This window comes from Mus musculus, chromosome 8 (genome assembly GCF_000001635.26).
Source record: "Mus musculus strain C57BL/6J chromosome 8, GRCm38.p6 C57BL/6J".
Taxonomy (NCBI): domain Eukaryota; kingdom Metazoa; phylum Chordata; class Mammalia; order Rodentia; family Muridae; genus Mus; species Mus musculus.
Window position 1 is genome coordinate 104,828,080 of NC_000074.6, and position 15,696 is coordinate 104,843,775.

The 15,696-nt window shown below is 44.2% G+C and overlaps 1 protein-coding gene across 2 annotated transcripts; it reads left to right on the forward strand.

The window, feature by feature from the left end:
- The first annotated feature begins 414 nt into the window (after nucleotides 1–414).
- On the forward strand, nucleotides 415–12,014 carry Ces2b (carboxyesterase 2B). 2 transcript variants are annotated; one of them, XM_006530885.1, is made up of 13 exons: nucleotides 415–452; nucleotides 3,518–3,668; nucleotides 4,501–4,711; nucleotides 5,763–5,889; nucleotides 6,535–6,668; nucleotides 6,745–7,003; nucleotides 7,768–7,866; nucleotides 8,129–8,269; nucleotides 8,400–8,480; nucleotides 8,692–8,836; nucleotides 9,190–9,327; nucleotides 9,692–9,764; nucleotides 10,191–12,014. In XM_006530885.1, exons 2-13 carry the CDS (start codon nucleotides 3,593–3,595, stop codon nucleotides 10,375–10,377), a joined length of 1,671 nt encoding a protein of 556 aa, XP_006530948.1. In that variant the 5' UTR covers nucleotides 415–452; nucleotides 3,518–3,592; the 3' UTR covers nucleotides 10,378–12,014. The 2 variants fall into 2 exon arrangements, with proteins under 2 accessions (XP_006530948.1, NP_937814.1); NM_198171.3 differs by lacking the exon at nucleotides 415–452 and having other exon boundaries at nucleotides 3,527–3,668.
- Nucleotides 12,015–15,696: the final 3,682 nt, after the last annotated feature.

Sequence of the window (15,696 nt, forward strand, 5' to 3'; positions counted from 1 at the left end):
TAATTCAACCTATGGGTCCATCACAGTTGGAATTTCTTTACCTTCTTTATTACCTAAGTCATGGCCTATGACAGTCATTTCCACCTGACCTACTGGAGGCATTTTTATCTCTGTAGAGAGCCTTCCATTTATAGAAAATACAGGATGCCTAAAGAGGAATGACAGACATCTCACCAATCCTGGGGCATATTTAAAGGTTTGACTTTGGAGAAGGGAATTAGTCTAAGGGGCATGCATACCATCATCCTTGATTGCTCTTTTACTTCTCCAGCCTGATAAGAAGACCAATTTGAAGGCTTAGTCTGAGTGGTGTGGATATTAACCAGGATTGCCTGGATCTTTGGACTCACAGCATAGACTCGGAGGTGGCAGAGCTGCTAGCTAGGTAGTGGAAGAAGTGGCTGAGGGAGAAGTGCCATGCTGTGCAATATAGGGAGGCAAGGGCGATCAGGGTGAGTTGGGTGGGACCACAATATGCTCCCATGACTGAGGAAGCAATTGTTTTGTGAATCTCCTCTATGGCCTTTTCTAGCACTTCGAGATCTGTGATGGGGTGGTTTTCAGGACATTCAGCATCAAATTCATCTTATGGGGAAGATGAAGCATCTTTGGTGGGCCCCAGCTTAGAGGGAATCATATATTGGTAGAGAGCAGCTATAATGGGCAGAAAATGGAGGAGGAGGGGGCTTTCCTTTCTGGTTCCCTTGGCAGTTGGTAAGATAAATGACTCAAGTTCATGTATCAGAGTCATAAGGATCACCTACCACCATCAAGGTAGCTGCCTCAAGGACCCCTTCCCAAAAGGAATTGGCTTCCTTCTGAGTAAGTGTTATGCCATGGGTCTTGAGCAGCCCCGTCATTTGAGACTCCTTTTAAAGTGATGATGAATTTCCCATGATAGAAATGGTTTGGAAATGTCAAAGTTGGAGATGAATGTTTCCAGTGGGGCGTGTAGCTCCACAGGGTGTTCCCCAAAGTCTTAGACATAAGCCTACCTGCACATTTCAGAGAATCTGGTGACCACCCTAAGGGATTTTGACTGGTCATTACATTCCTGGGTTCCTTTCAAGGAGAGAAAAATGTAAAGGGTTATAGTCAACACCCAAGTTGGCTGAGGGGGGTCTGGGAAGAGGGCTGGGGGGATTGTACCAATACCAAGGAGTATCTGTGGTCAGAAGATGTCACTTGTCCCATCATTGTACCTAGTCCCTCATTATAGTGCCAACCCAAAGTAAGAGACAGAAAGAAAAAAAGACTATAAGCCCTTGTGACAGGAAAAAAGATGAGTGTGTGTGTGTGTGTGTGTGTGTGTGTGTGTGTGTGTGTGTGTGTGTGTTGGGGTGTCAATGTACCCTGGCTGGGATAGCTCACCTTCCTTCTGTGCATACTTGTGGTCTTCATGATCCACATAGCATAGCCAGCTTCTATTTAGGTTCCACATTCCTGTCTGTCTCAGTGTGCTAGCTGCCATCGACAAGTGTGGATCCTGACAGGGGAAGCCAGGTGAGAACAGCCAAGAACAGAACAGACCTCAGGCAGATGTGAATGTGACTAGAATGTTCTCAGGAAACAGCTTCAGTGAAACAGCTAGGAATAAAAAATATATATTAGTTATTTTGTTTATTTACATTTCAACTGGTATCCCCCTTCCCATTTTCCTCTCTGAAAACCCTCCATCCCACTCCTCCCCTATCTCCATGAGGGTGCTCTCCCACTGACCCACACATCCACCCACTCTTGCCTCACAGCCCTAGCATTCCCCTATGCTGGAGCATCAAGCCTTCATAGGACCAAGGGCCTCCCCTCCCTTTGAGCCAGACAAGGCCATCCTCTGCTATGTATGCAGCTGGAACCATGAAAAAGACACCTAGTTAATTGGGGGTGGGGACGGGGGGGGGAGAACAAAGTCTACTTAAACCACTGTGGGAGTAGGTAGAGACATTGAAGGTGAGTGTACATCATTGGCTGGGGCCAATGCACTCAGGATGCCTCATCTGCATAAGGAGGAATTCCAGGTGCTGCCAGGCTAAGTGACCTCCTGGGAGCAGGGAGGCAAAAGTACACACAGAGCTATGTGTGCCTGGAAACCCAGACCACAGGCAGTGGGGAAGGATCCTACTGCTAGCCTCAGTATTTCTGGGGTTTGGACATGCCACGCCTCTGACTGATGGCGCATTGAGGAGCAGAGCACACAGGGATTTCCCAAGCTGAGCTACAGAAATGTCTGGGATTAAGAAGCACAGGGATGCACAGCATCCATTGGGATCTGGCTTCTCCATCCCAAGATTGGAGGAACCAGGAACTTCTCAGCCCTCATGGTCTAGCAATTCTTTTTTCAGGGAACTTGGTGTAGAGAGAACAGCTACCAAGAAAGGCTTAGATGACAGACAGGACAAGAGTGCATTGGAGAGGTAAAATTAGAGGAGGCAGAAAAACTGAGCTGGGTTTTGCCAGGGAAGCAGCCAGAGAGACACAAGGAAGTTTTGTAGTGCCATGCTGTAAAGTTCTGGATTATTATTTAGATAATAAAGACAGTAATCATAATTTGGAGCCAAGGCAAATTCTCACATGCACTAAAGGCTGTCTGGCACTGATCCCCACAAAACTTCCTCTAGAGAGTCAGGCTGGACTGGATATGGGCTCCGGATCCTTCATTCTTTGATATATCCTGTAGGGGTTCTTTGTAATTTAGATTGACCATAATGTTAGAGATATTAAGGTCCCATTAAATACTGGTCATGTGATTAAGAGTGAGAGTAATCAGTGTGTTATAAGAGAACGTTCCTTCAATGCTGATGACCTAAGTTCCATCTTGAGATTTACCAGTGGAAGGAGAAGATGCACTTGGCACACATTCTCCTTTCACCTCCTTATATGACCCATAGCCCGGCAGCAACTGCACACACATATCCATGAGCACAGTAAATGCAAACAATTAAAATTATTGGTTAAATGGATGAGTGACTGTGAAGTTGATCTGGTCAGAAGCTGATCACTAGAGGAGACACATCATTATAGCAGAGTGCATAGGGACTGTGGACTCTAAAACCACCAGAATGTCAGTGTGTTTTGTTGAAACAAATGTGTCCTAAAGGGAAGAGGGTCCATGCAGATCCTAAGATGATTGCAGGGGCCAAGGACCATGGAAACGGGCTCAATAAGCTGAATCTTCAAAGGCCAGGGGAGGCTTGAGAATGAGCTCACACTCAGAGCTCCTGCACTTGCCTGATTCTCCTGTGACATCTTGACTGTGTGCCCTTCTCACAGAAGCACTCTGATTTATCCCATTACAGCTTTCTGGCCAAACACTGGGATAGAGTTCCTGGTATCCCAGTTGAGCTCCAGAATTCATTCTGTGCCTTTCCAGGAGGCCACAGAGAGAAAAGAATTAGCAGAAGTGACTATTCCAGGCCATTGGCTCCTGTCACTTGTTAACTAATAACTTCTCCAACAACTTTGACCGGTCACAACAAGATCTCCACCTATATCCTCTTTGTTTAAATTCCTGCCTGGGCAGGACTCACACAGTCTGCTTCCTGTTTGTGAAACGTGGTCCTCCTAGCAGCACAAACTCAGAGCCTGAGAGCCGGCCATGCCACGGAGCCAAATGCATAACTGGCTGGATGTTCTCCTCTTTGGACTCCTGCTTCTCCTCGGCCATGTGCAGGGTGAGGCTCACTAAACAGGCATGGGGCAATGATTGCAGTCAGACCTGCCAAGTTCTGCATGTCAGAACTGAGCTTGTGGGAGGGAAAGCATGGGGGGCATGGAGGGAACTGGTCAAAAACATGTCATAGATCAGACATTCTCAAACTATAGATTATGACCATAGGAAAAACCAATATATTGACTGGTATAAGAAACACCCAACCATAAAATTATTTTTACTGCTACCTTCTAACTTAATGTTGCTCTTGAGCAGTTTCTCAGTTCCTAAGAGCATGAGAAATATGTGTTTTCCAATGGTCATGTCTCACAGCTTGAGGACTGGTGCAATAGATAAAAATATGAGGCACATGCCTACCAATACCCAGGCAAAAGCACACACATCTTGTGGCCCCACTAACACTCAGAGGGTCAGAGACATCTAATATCACTCTATACTGAAGAGACACTTCAGTGTAAAGAGATTTGAGAGAGCAGATGAGAATTCAGGGGAAGTAAGAAGATAGTTTTCTCTCCTTGGAGTATGGCTATGACTGTAACTACTATAAACATTTGAGCAAGAATGATAATAATCATAAATTCATGTGGCCAAATGGCACTGAGTGTGTGACTTCTTTAGCTAGAGAAATGGTGGGAAATCCTTAGAAAATGAACCAGGAAAGACTCCTGTCGCTGACTGACAGGGACACTCCTACACTCCTACCCCAAAACTAAACTGTGGGGGTAGGGGGCTGGGTTCCCTTCCTCTGTGCCCTTGTATCAATGAAATGGGAATCTCACAATCTGCTGGCAGATGGTTGCAGATACATAACCCTGATAGAATCTCTCCACCAGGTCAGGACTCACCAGAGGCCAGCCCCATCAGAAACACACATACAGGACAGGTCCGAGGCAGCCTTGTCCACGTGAAGGACACTAAAGCTGGTGTCCACACCTTCCTGGGAATCCCCTTCGCCAAGCCTCCTGTAGGACCACTGCGCTTTGCACCTCCTGAGGCCCCTGAGCCATGGAGTGGTGTGAGAGATGGAACTGCACATCCAGCCATGTAAGTTTTGGACCCAGAGGGTTTTAAGCACTGGGGGAGACTGTGTTCTGAGCCATGCTGAAGTGTTTCCTTCATCTCAGCTACACAACAGTTTTCTCTCTTTGTGGATGAGTGCACCATGCATTTTCCTAGTGATGTGTTAATGTTGAATAGAACAACTGGGCCAGGCTCCTGGGTAAAAACTTGGCACTCAGAGGGAGTTACATGTAGATATTATGGAGGGGAACAAAGATAAAGTGCTAACAGATTTAGATTAAGGACAGTGCTTTCTTCCACAACAGGAAGTATATCCAGGCATGAGTAAATGTCACCTATTAGGCATCAGAGCTCCTGACTCCAGGAGAATACACTTCAGGTTCCTGCGGAACACAAGAGTGATCAATACTTGCTAATCCTACTCTCATGGTCACTGTGACAACCTATAGGGCCATGTGCCATTGACCAAGGAATAAGTATATGTAATTAATTCCCTCTAGAGACACTGCAGACAAGAGAAGTTCCCTGAGAGTCTGCACATATGATCAAGGATTACTCACTACCCTTTAGTGTGGCATTGTCTTTTGAACCCTCTAGTAGCTGTGTGAGCCCAATAACAAATACTGGGATCTTAGTTTGTTTTCTGTTGCTGTACTAAAGTAGCCAAAGAAAGCAACTTAGGGGCAAAAGCTACTATTAGAGGCTCCAGATTACAATTCATCATTTGGTAAACACAGAGAATCAAAACTACAGGAGCTGCTCACATCATAGCCACGCCCAGGAACAGAGACTAGAAAATTCTTGTGTGTCTGATAATGCATACATAGCTAGATTTTCTTATATAACTTCATGAATGTCACTACAGACAGCCAATCATTTTCATGGAGACACCCACAGTCTTTCTATCCAAGTCTCAGAAATAAAGACATCAAGACCCTAACATACTGGAGGTCTCCTTAAAAATCTGGCTCCACCCAGCTCTCACAGGGAGCAGCTTAAAGTGGTTGGAAAAAAAATCCAGATTCACATTTGGTTTTGAACACCTACTAGAATATTTGATTGTTCTTTTCATCAGGTGTCTGCAAAATCTGGGTGTAATGAAGGAGATAAAATTGAAGCTGCCACCTGTCTCTACGTCCGAGGACTGCCTATATCTCAACATCTACACACCAGCCCATGCCCATGAGGGCTCTAACCTGCCTGTGAGTGTCAGGCTATGGTCATCTTGGGGAGAGGGCTTTTATTTTTTTCAAAAAGATTAGAAGGGACAAAAGCAACCTGAGTTCCTTTACAGGATGGAACCTGATGAAAGTAAGGTAATTACTTGGGTCAAAAAAGGCCATCTCAGCCACATGATGCAGCTGATACCTGGGTATGGGACACAGCACGCGAGCACCAAGCCATCAAAGGCTCCAACTCCTTAATAAAACCAGAACTCATTCTACAACTAGCTCTTTGCAGAACACTTAGGGGATCAAGCATTGAGGTCACCCACATTTATCCTTTTGGATGGTCTGTTTTGACAATGAGGTTTGATGATCCTTTTAACCTCTAATCTGTATCCATGGAGACAACCCCTCTTGGTTCGACTATGAAGAGCCTGAGTAATGACGAGATTACTCTATATATAGAGGATTAATTCAAAGTACAATGCACAGTCAGGGTCAAGAATAGAAGAACACTGAGCAGCTACTAGATGTCCCTGGTAGTGGCCAAAGCCCTGAAGTCCTGAGAATTTTTACACATGTCTGTAGCTGTACAGAGTCCCAGGAGTTGATATTCTAGTAAGCAGATCAGAGAGCTTGGAAAGGCTGGGAGCTTCCTGGCATCTCTCTTGACTTCTCTAGGTGATGGTATGGATTCACGGAGGTGGACTGGTTGCAGGCATGGCTTCCATGTACGATGGATCTCTATTGGCAGCCATTGAGGACTTGGTGGTGGTCACTATCCAGTATCGTCTGGGTGTCCTGGGCTTTTTTAGGTAAGGCAATGACAGGGCAAAGGTAGCTGACTAGAATTGTGACACCCCTTTGATACATGTCCCTTCCACTTCTCAGCACTGGAGACCAGCATGCCAGAGGCAACTGGGGATTCCTGGATCAAGTGGCTGCCCTACGCTGGATCCAGCAGAACATTGCCCACTTTGGAGGCAAACCTGACCGGGTCACTATTTTTGGCGAGTCTGCAGGTGGCACAAGTGTGTCTTCCCATGTTGTGTCCCCCATGTCCAAAGGACTCTTCCATGGAGCCATCATGGAGAGTGGGGTGGCCCTGCTTCCTTACCTTATCACTGACACCTCTGAGATGGTCTCCACTGTAAGTGCTCTCAGCCCTGCTGCCTCAGCTTTTATACTCTGGTACTCTGATTCTGTGGCTAGTGGCAAAAGCCAGGGCCATGGGGGAAAATCACTACTTTAAAATAATTTGTGATAAAAATGGGGTGAGCATGTACTCACTTCTACTTCATACAAATAAGTATGTTAGCAGACAAGCAAACTGCTCCTTGCAGCTTCTATCACTGGTAAAAAATAAGTATGCATATACTTGGGACCCAGTTCACTGGTTTTGAAAAGTGCTTTGAGTGCAAGCCTGAGCACATAAGTTCAAATCCCGAGAACACATAAACGGCTGGAGACAGTAACATGTATCTGCAATTCTCATGTTACTCAGGTCAGGTCGGAGGTAGATAAACAAGAATTCCTGAATGTGCATAGACCAGATGAGGTTCCAGGTTAAAAAAAAGAAAGAAAGAAAAAGAAAACCACTCTGTTAAATAAAGGGAGCAATATAGACTTATACATTCCCCTCTATCCTTAATATAGAAACCTTAAACTGTTATAGTTTCCCTCATCTTTTAAACACAAAAAGATAGAAGGAGAAAACAAAACTACCCTGAACAAAAAGAACAGATATGCAGGTAGAAAGAGTCCTGCTTGCTGGCTGTCATTTTTGAACAATAGAACAATGGGGACAATATGTATTCATTCCAATCCACACAGCACATGCTACAGTGTGGGAATTAGGCTCAACAGCATGGACATGGAAATGAGAACTCTTTTCCATGCTTGTTCCCTTTGCAGACGGTGGCCAAGCTCTCTGGATGTGAGGCCATGGACTCAGAGGCCCTGGTGCGCTGTCTGAGAGGCAAAAGTGAAGCAGAGATTCTGGCTATTAACAAGGTTGGGAGAATTGTGTGTCTGGGAGAACCTGCTGTACATGATGTGGGATTCTGAACCAAATAGCTCATCTTTATGCCTTTGTGTTCTTTCAGTTCTGTGTGTAAAATGAATACAAGATAGGCTAATCTAAGTGTAGATTCTCCCCCAGGGTGAGCAGATCATCCTGAAACTAGTGAGAAATGAGAAAGAGGCAGAAGTGACTCAATGGACATGAGAATATTTATTTCACTAACCTTCAGCATTGACTTCTAATGCTGCTCAGCTTGTCCAGATGATCCCTGCTGTGGTGGATGGAGAGTTCTTCCCCAGGCATCCCAAAGAGTTGTTGGCATCTGAGGATTTTCACCCTGTCCCCAGCATCATTGGTGTCAACAACGATGAGTTTGGTTGGACCATTCCTGTGGTAAGGCAGAGTTCCAATTCTCTGGGAGCCTGGACACTCATATGCTAAGTAGATGTGTTCAAGGAAACTCAATACATCTTTAATCCAAGTCCATCAGACCCCACACTCAATACTGTCTTCTGCCTCCTAGGTCATGGGCTCTGCTCAAACAATAAAGGAAATAACCAGAGAGAACCTGCAGGCTGTTTTGAAGAATACAACAGCACAACTGGTAAAATAGCTCTCATTCTGTCCTAATATTCAGATCTCTCATATCTCCTCTGCCAGCATCCCTATTAATAAAAATCATATGTATGTATGATTTGGTATGTGGTTACCTCAGATCGTGAACCTTTTTGCCTATACCTATATCATCCCAGGCCCCATTCTCCCAACACCAACGGCTACTGTCACCTAACCTACAATATGCCAACTTGGTGTAGATGCTGCCTCCTGAGTGTAGTGACCTGCTAATGGAAGAGTACATGGGGGACACTGAGGATGCCCAGACCCTCCAAATACAGTTCACAGAGATGATGGAAGACTTCATGTTTGTGATCCCTGCACTTCAAGTAGCATATTTTCAGCGTGAGTATATCTGTGACAAGGCTTAGTGGAGACAGGTCCTGGGTGAGCACTGTGGAGTGGTGTGGTGTCCAGGCCTCCTCATGTCCAGATTAAGAGAATGAAATCTGGGTAGAGAGAAGAAAATGGGTTGCTGATACTCCATTGACTTAACAAAAACACTCAGCTGGGAAGGCCATGGGCACTGATTAGCCAAGGGCTTTTTCACAGCTATTCCTCAGCCTGGAGGCTAACTCTCCATTTAACTTCTATGATTCAGGGTAATTTTTTTTAATCAAGATATCTTGTCACCAAATATGTGTCAGAAAAAAAATTCAGGTGAGGGACCACTATGTCACTCTTTGTGCCTCCTCCAGGTTCCCATGCTTCTGTCTACTTTTATGAGTTCCAACATCAGATCGCCTCTCTCAAGGATGTCAGACCAACCCACGTGAAGGCTGACCATGCTGATGAGATTCCTTTTGTCTTTGGGTACTTCTTCTGGGACATGAAACGTGAGTCTTCTTTTCTTTTTGAACTGAATGAGGTCCCAGATGACTTTGTAGGGGACTCCTCAGCTCTCAGGCCGTTGAGGAAACCTAAGTTCTGGGAGTGGAGAAAATCAAATGTGTACCATATTATTTTCCCCAAACCATGCCCAGCTTGGAATCTGCACCCTTCCCAGTCTAGCCTGTGATAGAGGAGCTGACAGCATATCGGGGCAGGAATTGAATTAGAAACTTGCATGGATCTTGGGTTCTGAATAATGAAGAAGGGAGGCAACAAAAGCCAACAGTTTGGGAGCTGGGATGGGGCATGTGAAGAATGAGTTGACAGTTGCATGAGGTGGCATTGACTTTGTCTTCCTCATGACTCCAGTTGACTTCACTGAGGGGGAGAAGCTGCTGAGCAGGAGGATGATGAAGTACTGGGCCAACTTCGCACGACATGGGTGAGAACACGCCCCTCAACCTTACATTGTGGGTCCCTATCTAGGGCTCCCTATTGGATGATGGTCTTCAAGCATGCATGGATCTTTCATTGCATGACAGAGTCTTTCCTACAAAATAGCACATTTATACAGATACTTTGTAGGTGTCAGACACTGGTCATCTCAAAGTGACAAAGCTGGTGGGGCTATAATGCTATGCTACTGTTCCTTAGATCTCACCTCTTAGAGGTAACACAAAGCAGGTCAGCCAGTCTCCCCAATGAAGCAGAACCTCATGAGTGACACTTGCATGCACTTATCAGGACAAAAGTCACATCAGACCCCTTAACCAATGTCCTACTTGTTCCACTGCCCTGATCCAAAACATAGGATTAGGCTTTGGATGAGTGTAATCTTACTGTTCTTTGCTGTGTGATATATCCACAGGAACCCCAACAGCGAGGGTCTACCCTACTGGCCTGTGATGGACCATGATGAGCAGTACCTGCAGCTGGACACCCAGCCTGCTGTGGGTCGAGCCCTGAAGTCCAGAAGGCTGCAGTTCTGGACCAAGACTCTGTCCCAGAAGATCCAGGAGCTAAGGGCTTCTCAGGACAAGCACACGGAGCTTTAGTACCCTTTATAAGGAAATGTGTTTGGGGTTTAAAGTCAATAGCGTTACAAAGTCCATTTATTTATTTTTGTTTGTTCCAACACTTACATAGCATTTGTCACCTCAGTCTTTGAGCTTTCCTGTGTGAAAAACACTCTCTATGTATTCCTTATTATTTTGGGCAAATTCTCATTAAATTCAATCAATTCTCAAATTACACTGTGGATGTGTAAGCCCCAAAGTGCCTCCATCTTCTTTAACCCTTTACTGAGACTAGGCTCCTCCTTCTTTCCTTCTTTATTTCCTTTCATCTTTTCTTCCTTCCATCTTTGCTTCCTTCTTTCCATTATCTTCTCCCAAACTTTCCTCTCCTTTTCTCCAACTCCAGAACCTTCTTCAAATGAAATGGATGCTTAAGGGACTGTTGGCCCCAAGAGATTGACTGCATCAAAATTTCAGCAAGCCATGCAAATCAAAACAACCCTGAGATTCCACCTCACACCAGTCATAATGGATATTATCAAAAATTCATGTGACAGCAGATACTGGCAAGCATGTGGAGAAAAAGGGACACTCCTCCATTGTTGGTGGGATTGCAAGCTTGTACAACCACTCTGGAAATCAGTCTGGAAGTTCCTTAGAAAATTGGACATAGTACTACCAGAAGATCCAGCAATACCTCTCCTGGGCATATATACCCAGAAGATGTTCCAACTGGTAATAAGGACACATGCTCCACTATGTTCATAGCAGCCTTATTTGTAATAGCCAGAAGCTGGAAAGAACCCAGATATCCCTCAACAGAGGAATGGATACAGAAAATGTGGTACATTTACACAATGGAGTACTACTCAGCTATTAAAAACAATGGATTTATGAAATTCCTAGGCAAATGGATAGATATGGAGGGTATCATCCTGAGTGAGGTAACCCAATCACAAAAGAACTCAGATGATATGCACTCACTGATAAGTGGATATTAGCCCAGAAACTTAGAATACCCAAGATACAATTTGCAAAACACATGAAACTCAAGAAGAACGAAGACCAAAGTGTGGATACTTCATCCCTCCTTAGAATGGGGCACAAAGATACCCATCTAAGGAGTTACAGAGACAAAGTTAGGAGATGAGATGGAAGGAAAGACCATGCAGAGACTGTCCCATCCAGGGATCCATACCATAATCAACCACCAAAGACAGACACAATTGCATATGCCAGCAAGATTTTGCTGAAAGAACCTTGATATAGCTGACTCTTGTGAGGGTATGCCAGTGCCTGGCAAATACAGAAGTGAATGCTCAGAGTCATCTATTGGATGGAACACATGGCCCCCAATGGAGGAGCTAGAGAAAGTACCCAAGGAGCTGAAGGGGTCTGTAACCCTATAGGAGGAACAACAATATGAACTAACAGGTACCCCCTGAGTTTGTGTCTCTAGCTGCATATGTAACAGAAGATGGTCTAACCAGCCATCATTGGGAGGAGAGGCCCTTGGTCTTGCAAATATTATATGCCCCAATACAAGTGTATACCAGGGCCAGGAAGCAGGAGCGGGTGGGATGGAGAGCAGGGTGGGGGGAGAGTATAAGAGACTTTTGGGATAGCATTTGAATTGTAAATGAAGAAAATATCTAATAAAAAATAATTGAAAACAATTTTTAAAAATTCAGCAAGTCATGTTTTCTCATATTCAAAATAGACAACAGAAAACCTGCTTTCCCCAAGCTCTATTGCCTTCATCAGTTCCATATGTTATTCCCAAAACATCATAAACTCCAAGCCTGCATGGGGGCATGCTGATTTTCAGTGGCCAAGCTTCTAGTAGTCTGGGCATGGCTTGGTGGGCTGTCATGGCTTGAAGCATTAGCAGGACCAACATCTTTTATTACCAAATATTAAACAGACCCTTACTGGAGTTGACTTAGACTGGTCCTGGGTGGGATGGGACATGCATGTCCTCCATGTTCCTTCTGCAGAGATAGGGCTGGCATCAGGGCAGCTGCTAAGGCTTGGATTTGGCGAGTAGCTTTCTCCTATAGCTAAACCTGTGAGAAAAGTCATCCATCTCCTCTCAAGCATTGAAGACTTGAAAAGCAATTTTCTCACCAACTCTTGGATGGGGACATTGCAGTAGGTTTATATACAGTTTATAGGAATTAGAAAATTGTCTCAAATAAATTAAGTATACCATGGATTTATGTGTATGGCCAGAAGTAAAAACAGGGAAGTTACAACCTAATGTGACTGACATGCACAGGAAGTTATGGGGAAGGGATCTTTTACAACAATGAGATCCTCAAATTGATATTCTTGCAATCCCAGAGACAGCTCATGATGAAATTATGGAGGGAATGTTAGATGCTCCTGGGGATGGTATTGCTATATGTCATCAAAAACAACCCCAGGCTGTCTCAATTATCTAAATACAGGATATCCCAGGGATTGAGTTTCTACACTTATAAGGTAGGACACTGTTGAAATACCAATGCCCCTATATCTAAAGTGGTTGTCAAATCTGTGTGGGTAGAGCAGTAGTATTTGAGTAGGTGTAGACTCAACATACTGAAGAGTTTCCCAGCCCATGAAATTCCCCTGGTGGTCTCCATACGCCATGTTGCTGAGCCAGCTGCCATTCAGGCTCTGTCTCCCTGCCAATTATGTCATGATGGCCCTGTTCATGACATGTATACCCTAAGAGGCAAAGCAAGGTCTCTGTCTCTGTCTCTCTCTCTCTGTTTGTTTCTCTGTCTCTCTGTCTCTTCTGTCTCTGTCTGTCTCTTTCACACACAGACATAGACAGACAGACAGACAGACAGACAGACAGACAGACACACACACACACACACACACACACACACACATCTCTATCTCTAATACTCTCACTACTCACTCCCTCCTTCCACAGAGCAGAACTTGAGTTCTTCATTTCACATTTTCACTGTGGCCATGGCCATCATCCACATGGGGCCTTTGAGTGATGGTACAGTGAGGAGCAGAGCACACAGGGATTTCCTGGGGAGGAAGGACAAGCTATGCTGTGCTGTGCTGTGCTGTGCTGTGCTGTGCTGTGCTGTGCTGTGCTGTGCTGTGCTGTGCTGTGCTGTGCTGTGCTGTGCCTAGGAAGCAGCCAGAGAGACACAAGGAAGAAGTTTTGTAGTGCATGCTGTAAAGTTCTGGGATTTATCTGGATAATAAAGATTGTAACCATAATTTGCAGTCAAGGTCAATCTTCACTAAAGGCTGTGTGACACTGATCCCCACGACACTTCCTCCAGAGAGTCAGGCTGGACTGGGTATGGGCTCCTGATCCTTCATTCTTTTATATAGGTTCTCTGAGTTCTTTGCAATTCTGAAACTTCTATTTTTAGATTTGTATCTCAGCTTGCTCATAGATTGACTCCAGTGTTGGAGCTATTAAGGCCCCATTAAATACTGGTCATGTGTCTAAGTGTGAGAGTAATCAGGGTGTGGTAAGAGAACTTTCCTCCAATTCTGATGACCTAAGTTCCTTCTTGAGAATGCCACGGTGGCAGGAGAAGATGGACTTAACACAAATTCTGCTTTCACCTTCATATATAAACCATAGCCTGGGAGCATCCGTACACATATATCCATGAGCACAATAGATGCAAAGAATTAAAATTTTTTGTTAATTGGAGGAGTTACTGTGAAGTTGATCTTGGCAGGAGCTGATCACTAAAGAAGACACATCAAAACAGTGGAGAGAACAGGGCCTGTGAACTTTATTTTTTAATTTTTATTTATTTACTTTTCTTCGGTTAACATCCCAAACATGTTTAACCAACCAATCAGCATGGCCTAGGGTGTTTTTTTCTTTTAATTTGTATTCACTTCAGTAACATGAATCCACAGATGTAAGAAGTATATATCCAGAGAGTTACAAGTAAACACATATTATACATGCAAATTTCTGCTCAAAGGTCACATGTGCAGGTACGTGAATTAGAAGCACGGGTCTAGAATTATGGCCAAACTGTTTTTGAAATGCAGAAATGTCAAATTACATCTTGAAAATATAGATGGTTTACATACTTCAAAAATCAAATGTTGCTTATACCAGAGATGTATGACAGCTATAGGATTCAAGTGACAAGCTATAGGTTTTCAAGAAATTAATACTGGTCAAAAAGAACGGGAATATTTTTACAATTCACTGAAATAACACTCACTACTAGAATACAAACCAACCAGGAACTCAGAGAAAAAATTACAAATCTATAGCCAATTACTTAAAATTTCTTATCATCTAAACAGCATGACATTAAAAGAAAACTGCACCTGCATTTGAATGGCCAATCTCACATGAATGAAGTTCTCTAAATATGCAATGCAACCGAAAGAGCTTCCAAAGTGAAATGAAAAGTCTGCAAGGCTAACCCTAACCCTGATGTGGAGAAAGAGAAACAATCCTCCATTGTTGGTAGAATTGAAAGCTAGTACAACCACTCTGGAAATCAGTGTGGCGGTTCCTCAGAAAATTGGACATAGTACTACCGGAGGATCCAGCAATACCTCTCCTGGGCATATATCCAGAAGATGTTCCAACCGGTAAGAAGGACATATTCTCCACTATGTTCATAGCAGCCTTATTATAATAACCGGAAGCTGGAAAGAACCCAGATGCCTCAACAGAGGAATGGATACAGAAAATGTGGTATATTTACACAATGGAGTACTACTCAGCTATTAAAAAGAATGAATTTATGAAATTCCTAAGCAAATGGATGGACCTGGAGGGGATCATCCTGAGTGAGGTAACCCAATCACAAAAGAAATCACACAATATGTACTCATTGATAAGTAGATATTAGCCCAGAAACTTAGAATACCCAAGATATAAGATACAATTTGCTAAACGCATGAAACTCAAGAAGAACAAAGACCAAAGTGTGAACACTTTGCCTCTTCTTAGAATTGGGAACAAACCACCCATGGAAGAAGTTACAGAGACAAAGTTTGGAGCTGAGATGAAAGGATGGACCATCTAGAGACTGCCATATCCGGGGATCCATCCCATAATCAGCTTCCAAACGCTGACACCATTGTATACACTAGCAAGATTTTGCTGATAGGACCCAGATATGGCTGTCTCTTGTGAGACTAAGCCGGGGCCTAGCAAACACAGAAGTGGATGCTCACAGTCAGCTAATGGATGGATCACAGAGCCCCCAATGGAGGAGCTAGAGAAAGTACCCAAGGAGCTGAAGGGAACTGCAATCCTATAGGTGGAACAACAATATGAACTAACCAGTACCCCCTGGAGCTCGTGTCTCTAGCTGCATATGAATCAGAAGATGGCCTAGTCAGCCATCAGTG